Source organism: Myotis davidii, unplaced genomic scaffold (assembly GCF_000327345.1).
Source record: "Myotis davidii unplaced genomic scaffold, ASM32734v1 scaffold217, whole genome shotgun sequence".
Lineage (NCBI taxonomy): Eukaryota > Metazoa > Chordata > Mammalia > Chiroptera > Vespertilionidae > Myotis > Myotis davidii.
This window is the reverse complement of record NW_006290034.1, coordinates 7,963,949-7,976,043: the sequence shown is the minus strand read 5'-3', so window position 1 is coordinate 7,976,043 and position 12,095 is coordinate 7,963,949. Positions and strand designations below refer to the sequence as shown.

At 51.8% G+C, this 12,095-nt stretch overlaps 2 protein-coding genes across 5 annotated transcripts in view; both read right to left on the bottom strand.

Moving 5' to 3' along the window:
• Positions 1–1,706: 1,706 nt before the first annotated feature.
• On the bottom strand, positions 1,707–5,285 carry OLFML3 (olfactomedin like 3). The gene is made up of 3 exons (XM_006763034.2): positions 4,736–5,285; positions 3,506–3,791; positions 1,707–2,966 (listed from the first exon to the last, which is right to left on the bottom strand). Exons 1-3 carry the CDS (start codon positions 4,847–4,849, stop codon positions 2,146–2,148), a joined length of 1,221 nt encoding a protein of 406 aa, XP_006763097.1. The 5' UTR covers positions 4,850–5,285; the 3' UTR covers positions 1,707–2,145.
• A 4,155-nt stretch (positions 5,286–9,440) lies between these two features.
• Positions 9,441–12,095, bottom strand: part of HIPK1 (homeodomain interacting protein kinase 1) — a 49,109-nt gene continuing 46,454 nt past the window's right edge. For 3 of the 4 annotated variants that reach the window (XM_006763033.2, XM_006763032.2, XM_015563457.1), the window contains exon 16: positions 9,441–11,402. In XM_006763033.2, the coding sequence (XP_006763096.1) occupies positions 10,914–11,402 (489 nt within the window). In that variant the 3' untranslated portion in view covers positions 9,441–10,913. Of the gene's footprint in view, positions 11,403–11,678; positions 11,799–12,095 lie in introns of those variants that run through there. The other variant, XM_015563458.1, reaches the window with a different exon arrangement.

The window sequence follows — 12,095 nt, the reverse complement described above, 5'->3', positions numbered from 1 at the left end:
GGACAGGCCCCGGACCCGCCCGCACCGTCCCACCCACCTCCCCAAAGCCCCGCCACATCACCAGCTTTTTTTGTACGGGAGCCAAAAAGGAGGAGGAACGGCGGGAAGAAGTAAATGACAAGGCCCCAGAGATGTCTGCCCTTTCAGAAAAGTCGGAGGGAACTTCCCCGAAGAAATGTTAAGGCCAGAAAATAACAACTCTTGTCCTGAGGAATCAGGCAAAGAACGACGCCATGAGGGGGCGGGGAGGACAGCCCGGTTTTATACTCACAGGGCGTCACTGGCGCCGAGTCGGACCGTCCTCTCCTCGGGTCCCGTCACCGAAAAGCCTTTCCCGATGTTCGGTGCTGCATGAGGACAACCCACCTTCTAGCAGCTTCCAGCCCTGCACAGCAGGCGGGAGGTGGGAGAGGACTCCCGCCAGGTTTTTTTTTGGCCGGACCCCGGACCCCCCCCCAGGCTGCACCGAGAACCCTCCCTCCCTCTCCTGCCTCCCTCCCCTCCCGCCTGCGCCTGCACCTGCACCTGCGCTGCGGCCCGACGCTCTGTGGGCAGACCCCTCCGAGGGCTGATAGGGGTGACGGCCATTGCCAGCCCCCCATTACGAGAGAAGTGGACGGGTGCGCCCCCACCGCCTCCGACCCCTGCTGCCTTTCTTCCCCCTTCCTCATCCACCCACGTCGGGGGCGGCTCAGCCTATGGGGAGAAGGCAAAGGAGGCTCGTGGGGCCCTGGCTGACTCACCCATGGGGGGTGGGGGGCACTGGTCACTGTGGGGAGACCATCTTCCTTTTCCCTCTCCCTTTGGGGTAAGTCACCACGAGGACTCCCACGCCCCCATAACAGCAGGGGGTCGGCCGTCCAACAGCCTTGCTCAGTGCTGTCCAGGGCACCGGAAGGAAACGGGCGGGCCTGGTCCAGAGCTCAGCAGATTCCCAGGGACTGGGGTCCCAAACCCAGGGTTTTCCTCCTCCCAGATGGTCTCCGGCCATTGCAAACCAGAGGCCATGGAGCCATCCAGAAAGGGTTAAGTTTCCAGGACTCCTAGGCAAACTTCTGCCAGGTTCCCTGCCCAGGGTGGGTAGGTGGGGGGATGAGGGTGGAGAGAGGGAGTGTGTTGGGAAACTGGAGGCCTCACATCTGAGACATGGTCACTGCCCCTCCACCCAAACCGCAGACGCTGTGGCAGCAGGAAAATCAGGGAGGCTCAGACCAAGTCCGATTGTGCAACCCTGGGGGCCAGCCCGCCGCTGGAGCCGGGAGTGCGGCCGAGTCCACTCCGGAGGTAGGACTTCAAGTTCTTACTGAAAACACATGCGTTCAGGGCGCTGGCTTCCACACACATGAGCCTGCCATGCAGCTACAATCAATCCACTTTCTGGTTCAACACCTCTGAGAGCTGGAATCGGAAGCTCGGCCCCTGGGCAGTCTCCGGCCAGAGGCGGGAGCCACTGGTGGGTCTGGGAGGGCTGAGGAGGACGAGGTGGGTGTGGAGGGCTTTTGCCAGCCTCCTGAAGTGGCGGGCTCTGCTGCTCCCCGGCGCCTCACAGTGAAATCTGTAACCAGAGAAGTGCCTCTCCCTCAGCCAGGGAACCCAGCCAAGTCCCCAATGTGGCTTATGGAGCCGGGATGGGGTGGAGGGGAAAAGAGAGGGTCATGGGGTGAAATATGATCTGAGGGCTGCCCCAGACAGACACAGGCGAGGAGGGTGGATTTTCCCTTTAATGCAAAACGCGTCAGTACAAAATGAGGTGGAGTCCCGTTCTTGAGGGCATTGATGGGAGAGAGGGCAGCGTTGAAAGTCCTCTCTCCTCCAACTCACACGGAGGCAACAAATACTCTGTTGCCTCTCATTGGGGTGGCCTCCATCGAGGGCCAGAGCTCTGGGTCATCTTAGGCCTGAAATTTGTGGACATGGGCCAGGAGAAAGGAGTGAACCCTTCGGGTTTTCTCTCTTTCAGCTCTAAAAGGGGTACACAAGATCCAGAGTCCCCTAGGAAATGAAGGGGCCATCGGAACTTGGCTTCCATGGGCTAAAAGATGAGACTTGAACTACAACTTGCCCACGTTCAGAAAATGAGCAGGAAACGTAGTGGGGCTGTAAGTGTATGGAGATGGGAGCGATTCCTCACACGAGACCAGCTCCTCAAACTTCCTCCTCCTTCTTCCTCATCTCCAGCTTATAGACCAGCTGGTAGCCATCATCCCAGGCATAGAGCTGGCGCTCGCGGGGATTATAGCGGAGGCTGGCGTGGGCACCGTATCGGCGGGGGAAGTAAGGGAGCGCTGCCCTATCAGGGGTCAGGGTGCCGCTGGCATCGAAGGAGCATTGGATGCGGGCCCGACTGGCAGGGCGGGTGTTATAGACGACGTACAGGGTCCCACAGATGACAAAGGCAGCCTCGGCGTTCTCTCTGGGACACGGTGTGTCCCACTGCTGCTCCGTGTCCAGTGTCTGTGGGTCTAACTTGGCCAAACACAAGTGCCTGTCGTCCTCGCGGGTGGCATAGACAGCCCACAGGCCCTCCTCGTCGGCCGCCAGGTCGATGTACGTGTCTGACGTCAGCCCGTAGGGGGGGATCAGCCCCTCTGCTGGGAACACTGAACTGTCCACCACCGTGCGGTTTGCCAGGTGGAATTTGATGAGCTGCAAAGTGTCCTCCAACTCCCCACCCCCTCCGGGTCCTCCAGGAGGCCTCCGGGCATAATAAAGAAAGCCACCATATACCAGCTGGCCTGTGCCCACCCAGGGGAAGGGGACGCGGACGCGCGAAGCTTTCCGGGCAGCCATGGCCAGGGTGAAGTCACGCAGCCTCGGGAAGACGAAGGCTGTGTCATTCTGTGTCCCGTCCAACACATAGATCTTCTCTGTGGGTCCCAGTGGGTCCTTGGTCCAGAGCCCAGCTGAGCCCCCGAAACGCTTCAGGATCTTCATGGATCTCACCTGCGAGATGGTGTAGCCGCAGTCTGTGGGGAAGGAGGAAAGCACAGGAAATACAGGCAAGAGTTAGATGCCCAACGCAGGAAGTGCCTGCTCCCAGGGTGGGCCACTGGAGAACAGTGGGCAATTGCCCAGTGGATGCCTCCACTGCTATGGGGGAAAGGGTCCCCAGAAACCCTCCTTGATGGGCCCGTCATTACCGAGTTGCCCTAAAACAGATTCCAAGCTAAAATTCAGGTTATGAGCCAGCTTCAGATACCCCACCGCTGGTTGGAGCAGCGAACATCACAGTGAATGCCACAACATCAGCCCAGCATCATGTGTCTCACTCATTCACTTTTGATTTGACATACGAGTAATTAGAGTTACGAGCTCCGTCATGGAACAAGTTAAACTCGTAAGTCAAGGCCCCACTGTATTCAGCCAAAATGGATGGGGGCAAGGAGGGAAGAGGGGACCGTGGCGGACAGCTCAGGATTCCCCGCACACGCTTGGATTCCTCCGGACGGGCCAAGGACCAGGACACAGGTTCTCGGAGCCAGGGGTCTGCCTCCAGATCGCTCACCTGTCACCATGTCGTACTTCTCATTTCTCCTGCCCTTGCCTTTGGTCCCAGAGCCTCCGGGCACCTTCTCGTTCACCTCTTCACAGGGCAGAGCTGGGTTCTGGGTCTCCAGATAGTCCACCTCCCGCTCCAGACGGTCCACTCGCCCCGCGATGGTGTCCGCCTCCGTGCGGAGGGCCTCCCGCTCCTTCTCCGCCACCTCCAGCAGCGGCAGCATCTTGTTCTTGAAGTCCCGCAGCTCAGCAGCATGCCGGCTGCTCTGGTCCTGGCACTGGGCCAGGCGTTCCTGAAGGGATGGGGGGAGTGGGGGAGGAGGGAGTGGGGAAGGAGTGAATGGGGGAAGGAGGAAAGGATGCAGAGTTACGACTCCCAGGCAGGGAGAGGCCCAACCAGGGAGTCGGGAATGGGGAAGAGCACACATTCAGCCGGGCAGCAACATCCCCTGCAGCCTCCACAGAAAGGAAACCAGATGTTCAGAGACGCTAAATGTGCAGAAAGCCTGGCTCGGGCTCACCTAGGCCCCTGCCACCGCAGCACGTCCTCCGGCCTGCCTTCTCTGCTAGCAGGGCCCCTGAGCCACCAGCCTCTAGGCCAGGGGTGGGCAAACTTTTTGACTCGAGGGCCACAATGGGTTCTTAAACTGGACCGGAGGGCCGGAACAAAAGTGTGGATGGAGCGTTTGTGTGAACTAATATAAATTCAAAGTAAACATCATTACATAAAAGGGTACGGTCTTTTTTTTTTTTTTTTTTTTTTAGTTTTATTCATTTCAAACGGGCTGGATCCGGCCCGCGGGCCGTAGTTTGCCCACGGCTGTTCTAGGCTGTCTAAGTGCATGGTGGGGAGGGCTCTCTGCCCCATGGCACAATTCTCCTGGGATTAAAGATGCTCCAGACTTCAACGTGGGAAACAGACAGAGAGTTAGTTCTCTGGGAGCTTCCAACTTGAGCAGAAACACCAGCTCGTCCTGAGCTGCGTCCCCACAGTCCCAGCTCCAGTTTGCACTCTTCCCTCTACTCTATCGAATCCCAGGGGTAAGACGCAAAGGTCTGAATCGCTCTGTGTATGTGGTGAAGAGGGCTTAAGTTTTGAGAATCTTATTAAAAGATGGAGTTTTCTGTAGGTTCTGACAGAGCCCTGTCTTGTCATCCCTCGATGCCTGAGACACCGAGTGCACCAACAAAAAAATGTGCCACCCTGCCAGGCTGGGCTAGGAGAGGGGTCACTCACCTCTAGGGCAACTAGCCGGCGTTCCATGTACTCCACCAGGTGCTGCTGCTGTCCTCCCAGGGGTCCGGACCACGACAGAAGGAGCAGGAGGAGGAGAGGAGCGCAGGGTCCCATGGCAGCGGGAGAGTGGGGCCAGGGCAGGAGTGCACAGGCAGCCGTGTGCAGGCGCCTCTGCCCCTGGAGCCCCTGGAGCCCGTGGGTGAGCCTGGGAGGCGGGGTGGGGGCGGGCCTTCTCCTTCTGGATCTCTGGGTCTCTCTCACTCCTCTGGAATGCTTTCAGGCCTTCACGGCCCCCGCCCCCTCCTTTCTGCAGGACTGATCAAACCCAGATGGCCCCACTGCAGAGCAGCCAGAGCCTTAACCACCTCCTGCCTAGGCTGTAGGCTCCCCAGGAGAGGAGGCGATGGAAACCCTGGGCACAGCCTTTGGGCAGTCACCCAGGAGAAGGGGGCGCTGGGGAGGCCCCAGAGAAAACTCAGCAAACTCTGTTCCCATGTTTCAGAAGGCCTCCAGCGCTGACATAAGAAATAGCCTTCATTAATCTTTCCCAGCAAGAACGGCATGGGCTGTTTTCTGCCTTGGTCAGTGGAAGCTGGAAAAGGGAGAGGAGGTTTGAGGGGAAGAGGTGGGGAGAAGGGCTACAGTGGGTCTTCTGTATCATGGTCTTCCGTAGCTCGTTGGCGCCACCTAGTGCTGAACACCGGGTATCATCTCAGGATTAACAGGGGAACCAAGGCTACCACTTCGACTTCTTGTGGAATTTTCCACACAGCAAGCCAAGCAGACTGAATTTATAGGTGTTTTCATCATTAAATTGCAGATTTCCCTAAAAACTACCCAAATACTTATGGGGCTATGCCAGCCTCTCTCCTATTTAGCCTGAAGACAAGAATATAACAGATAAAAAACAAACTGAAAACAAAACAGGTCATTGAGAAGTCGGTAAATTCTTGATTAACTGGAAGCATGATTGACAGCAGAGCATGTCTACGGCTTTCCTTGGCCTGAATGCTTTGAGGTATATTCTCTTAACTGGGGAGTGTTCAGCAAGTTCACACTAACTTTACATTCATTTTATTCAGGGGAAAATCTGAAAAGTATGTATGTGCAGTGTCAATCAGTATAAATGTATCACGACTTCCCTACTACTTATGGGAGAGGACTACTGATCATTGCTCTTGGTTACGGTCCACAAGGGTGTTAATGAATGTGTCTCATTTCTAGATCCCCACTATGACTTCAGGAGCCCCAAATGAATGAATGGCCCCTGGAGGGTTAACTGGGCCTGAAGCCCGTGTCCAAAGGAGTCAACTGAACGTAGCATTTATTCAGAGACCTGCAGTGATGAACCCAGACAAACCTCTAATTCTTGATCCGGAGGAATTTTTCTCCCTTTGGGATGAAGAGAACTCTGATGACAAGTGCTCCTTGTCTACAAGGACCCGGCTTCCACCCAGCTGGCGCGGAGGGGAAAGGAGCAGTCTGGTTGTGATTCTGATTTTCACTCTGCTATGTTAAGTGTCAGGTGGAACTCGCTAGGAAATGACATTTATTTGATTAGCCTGTGTCAGAGGTTTCTGCCTCTGAAAGGGCCAGATCTCCAGTGAGGGCCATGCAACTCCATTCTTGGGAAATGTCCCCTCCCATGCCCACTCATTTCCACTGTGGAGGTCTGTATGAAAGATGAATTGGTCTCTAATACATAATGTGTCTACTGATTTTCAGGTGTATTTAGGTATCCAAAGATGCCATTTGGTGACTCCCTTTGGGGATCTTGACCAGTAGAGTGCTGAAAACACAACTCAATATAACAAAAGTAAAAAAGCCACATGAATCAGAAAATTTACCCATTTTATTGATGCATGGCAATTGCTCTACATTTTACCATATTATGTAGAAAATACTGAAAAAACAAGCTACTTTGTAAAACCAAAGACAAACATTGAATCCAAAGATAAACTATGTTTTACACAATGGACCCTTTTCCCGTAGTTAGTATTAAATTTTAAATATCTATTTATTTTGTTAAAATGATTATTTTACATACTCCCTAAGTACATCTGCATTACAAACATAGCTCAGTAATTCTCAGAAACTGCTTCTAGAGGCTCATTGTCAAAGGAAGAGCGCGACCAGAAAAGGGAGGAAGCAACGAAAGTTTAAGTCGCACACAATAACTAGCATATCAAATACACTGAATAAAGTTGGAATTCCATTGCAATATCAAGGGTTCAAAGCAGAGATACTAACATTACATAGAATGTACATAGATGTACTGCTACATGTAGTGAGATTATTTTTCAAGCTGAATCAAAACCACACATTATATAAAGTTTAGCCACAAACAACCATGAAGACATGCTGCACCATCCATCAGTTAAAAACACAATCAAAATAGGAAGCAGGCTTGGGCCATTCCTGTCACTGGGAGGCAACTTCATTTCCTAACTTAAAACAGACCACCCTAACCAGTGGGTTTTTGCATAATAATGCTGAAATAAAGGCCCGTGACTGGACTTGCCTGGCTGAGGGCCCTCAGGCTTACCCCCTCTCCTGGAGGATGGTGGGTGGCAGACCACCTGACATGGAGTACTTATTCCTGGGGCTGGGAGCTGAGCACTGACTGCAGGATCACCTCCTGGGAGTTATTAAGAACTCTGGAGTGATCAGGTGTCCTGACAAGTGGCTGCATTTAATTAACCCTTCCCCACCTTCTCTCTCACCCGGAAGGGGAGAAGCCGGAAGTGCACTCCTGAGAGGGCCTACAGCCTTAAGGTGGTTGGAGGCCAGGCCACCTCGACGCAGGCCAACTGCTCAAACCCCAGGGACAGGATCGAAAGCCACACGGAGCACACAGACATTCAGCAGACACAGGTGGGTTTTTACCTGGGTGGATCTGAAATGCCAACTGACAGACTGACTGAAAAGCTCTAAAATCCCTAAAGCCACACAATGCTGTAAGGTGATTAAGGTAACAATACAGATAAATCTTGGCATCGTCTTTTCCCGCATCTTTCAACGGTATCTACCTACTGGACTGGGGCAGGAGTAGAGTGTTTTGTGGTTGTTTTTCCTGTATCTTGTTTCTTACAAAAACAACAATTCCTACCTCTTGTAAAGAAAAGGAGCCCTGACCGGTTTGGCTCAGTGGATAGAGTGTTGGCCTGCGGACCAAAGGGTCCCGGGTTAGATTCCAGTCAAGGGCATGTACCTTGGTTGCGGGCACATCCCCAGTGGGGGGTGTGCAGGAGGCAGCTGATCGATGTTTCTCGCTCATTGATGTTTCTAACTCTCTATCCCTCTCCATTCCTCTCTGTAAAAAATCAATAAAATATATTTTTAAAAAAAGGAACACAAAAAAGTTTCCATGAGAAACTAGCTCTGCCTTTGAAGCGAGAAACTCTGAATGGACTTGGCACAAAGGAGACGCAGAGACCACACACGCCGACCAGAACACGAACGCACTAGTGACAGAAACGATACTAACTGCTTGGGTATCTTGGCCAGTAGAGTGCTGAAAACACGACGCAATATAATTTAAAATACACAGAAAGCGCCGACCGACACCTTCCTGGCAGGCTGTGCTGACTGCCCCTCCCGGAAGCCCAGACTCCTCGCAAAGAAAAAACCCCAAATACCTTGACAGCTCCTCGGTGTTCGACCCCGAGCAGGGCTGGCTGCCCGGGCTCCATGAAATCCCCCATCTCCATCCTGCACCTCCCTACACCATCTCCACAAAGAACCCGTCCCAGACGTATCCCTCAACTGGCATTTTCTATTCAGATGGAACACTTCTGTGCCTTAGGGTTAACTCTCTTCCCCAAAATCTTCATGGGCAGGAACATCCCGTCCGCAGTCCCCTCTACTTGACCCAGATCCAGGCAGGAGCTGAGAGGACAAGGGCAGTTTCACAGTCGGAAGGGCCCTGAGAATATACGAGTTGGTAAAAAGGAACCTCAAAGCCCAGTGGCTTTGGTACTTTCTTAATATTCTTTGCTGCCACCAGGGGCATCACAAGACTCTTTGTAGTTTGGGGACACGGTGAGCAATACAACAGGCTCTTTGGTATAAACACATCTGTCATATATTTTTTCAACAAGCAAATATTTTACTAGGAATGTCAGCTATCTGCAGGAAGGACTACCACACGGGAAAAGGGGGGGATCTCATTCTCAAAGTGATTGCACATCCTTTTTGGAAAGAAGAAACAATGCATATGGAATACTGGCTTGGCTCCTCTCACCTGCTTCCTGAATGCTCACAGGAGCAGGTAGCCACGTGGGGAAATGCTTCTGTGAGAGCGAGGCTGAGCTGCCGGAATGGAGGGGGGGCAGAGGCGGCGGGAAAGGAGGACAGCTGCTATTTGAATGTTTCTGGGTCGGCAGGGAAACTGAGAACAATGCGTTTACACAGCACAGCTACTAATCCTCTTCTATCAACCCAGTGACCAGCTTTGGGCTCCCGGGGGCTTGCTGGTCCATGCTAAGGCAAGCTCACTGTAAACTCTAGAACCACTACATTATCATATAAGGCACTACAATGGGGGAGGAGGAGAGAGGGGAGGGAGGGACACACACTGACCAGCTCCTCACCAGACACACCTGTGCAAAAACAATTCCAACGGTCTCCCCTCCTGGCAGGCTTCGCCCTGCGCTTTCAGCACTACAGTAATACGCTCTAAAGAATCGCAATTAGTTCACATACATTCCAACAAGTATCAGTTCATTTTGGTTTAAATACAATGGAGACACCAATTCCATCTCCCGGGTAACACTGGAGGATCAGGTACACACGAAATACACAATTCAAGTGTAATCACTACACATTTGATTACAAATAACATCTTGGGAGGGCAGGAAAAAATTGCTTATTATATTTTTCTAATCAATATGTACATATTTAATTATGCAAAATATTAAAACACCACCATTACAAAACTTCTAAAATATTTTTAAATTCAGTAATAAATTTTTAAAATATTTTTTGCAATTCCTACATGCACTTATTGTATAAGTCTTAATAAGAGAGCATTCAGTCTGCTGCTGGCATACAAAGGAAGCTAGTCTAAAGTATAAAAGCTATACACAATGTTTTCATCTGGTCTCAGATTCTTTCGCTTTCTCCCCAAATCAATCACAGACAACAGAAGGGAGAGGTGAGGCGAGGAGAGAGAGAGGCGGATTATTGAAAATACTTACTAATCTTTAGGCGAAGCTCCTCAATGCCAGTAGCGCATAATACAAAGAGATTTTGCATATAATAAAACCACCACCACCATACAATAGCAATCACTTCAATGGCTTTTCCATAATAAAATTTGAGCTGAATCAGAGAACATTTTAAAAAATAATTTCAAAATAATGCATGGTGCTTCGTTTAAGAAGAACACCTGGTGCGTTGTGTTTTCATGGCAGGCATGGATTCTCGTGCTGAGTTACCAACCAACAGCGAGCTGCCTTTTTAACGCTACTTTGTAATGAACACAGAGCAATGAGAGAATCCCAATAGTAATTCAGAGCAGTACACAACCAGTTATGCAGAAATAACAATTGCCCGTTAAGTATATGACATGAAAACAAAACTAAAACACTGTAAATTTAAATATCTCACAGACAAAAGTAAAATTCTGAGAAGTGCCTGATAGGAAAATAAGGACTTGTGAAAGCTACTCTTAAAATAAGCAATTAAGTCTTGGTTTTTAAACAAGCAAAAAGCAATGATTTTTTTTCCTCACTAACAGACTCCAAGTCCTTCTATCAGCATTTTTCCTCTGACCAGTAACTACAATAAAACAAAAGTTAAATAAAGAGGGGCTTCACTTGTTTTTAAAAGCATTTATAGAAACAAAGTCAGAGAGAAAATATTTTTCGAAGGGTGACTTCAGAATGACCTCTCTCCCGTGGTCACTGCAGAAGATGGGCATCTGAACTCTTCCAAATACCAGAATGCTGTCGCAAAAATAAGGAATTAAAAACAGGCGGACTTGGGAGACTACAACAATGCAGTCAACACTGAGACAAGTTCCCCAGAGAAAAACCTTCTGTCAGTGGGCCCTGCAGAGCGAGGGGCTGGCTAAGGAGTTTCAGGAGAGAGTAGGGGAGGAGCTGAGCACAGCCCATTCTGCAGAACTCAGGGCCAGAGAGGGAAGCCACGGCCCCTCCTCCCTCATGCTCACCAACTACAAGTAGGAATACTGGCTGATCTTGGTAGGGCTCAGTGGGTATCCAGTGTAAATTGTTGAGCCTCGGGACGAGCCAATGTAGGACTGGGTGGCAAACTGGTGTTGGTACTGAGCAGGGGCCACACTGGCAGAGGTGAGGAGGCTGGGCCCCACACTGACAGGGACCTGGTGCACCAGAGTGCTGGGGTGGGTGGTATAGGCTGCAGCATGCCTTGAGGAGCCCTGCGGGGAGAAGAGATGAGCAATGGAGCTGGTGGAGCCCAGTGCAGCAGCAGAGGTGGGGGCAGCATACGTATACAGGTGAGGCTGGCTTGGCAAGTGAGCAGGGGCTGGGGCCAGGTGTGGGTGCCCCGTCGAGTGTATCGGGCTGCCATGCTGGAAGGCGTAGGGGGCTTGGGAGAGCGGGGCCACAAACGCCTGCTGTCTGCGGGGGGCAGGGTTGCTGCTTCTCTCCTGCGAGGTTGGAGCTGACGATGACTGCTGGTTCTGGAAGGAGGAAGAAGGGAGTCAGGCATCTCACAGTCACTCTGGTTCAGGGCACCGAAGGCCAAGCTGGGAGCCGAGGTGCTAACTTCCGCTGCCGCTGGGCTGCCAGAGCGCTGACCTCCCAGAGGGCCGTGCTGTCAGGAGGCAGCCGTCCAGCCCTCTGCCTCCTGGCAGCACATCCCAGCCCAGCCCAGATGGCAGCGCCTTGCTCTTAAGCATGACAGGAAGGCGGATCAGGAGTCCAGAGGGCTACCCACTCCTGCAAGTTAGTAACTGGTGGCTCAACTCACCCTAGTCTGGCGCCAGTGAGTCTGCATTTTTCCTAACCTTTCTTTCTTGGCAATGTTTTCTTTTGTTCTCCTCTAAGTTCTTCATCTCCCTCGTGAATTGTGGAGCCTAAAACACATGCACTAACTCGAATTTACATCTGCACTTACATGCGTGTGCTCTCTCTCACACATACGTGCACACATACACACACACACACACGCAGTTACATCCTCACATGTACACTTTCTCACTACTAGGGGACATCACACAGGCACCAGAATTTGAGCTGAGGAAGCGTGAATGCAGATAGAATAGTGACCCCTCCCTGTACCCTATCAGAGGATCGGATGGGAGGAAAAGGCCCCAAATCCTGCACTCACACAACATGTAGGAGTAGAACTGGTGATAAAGTGGCCAGAAAGC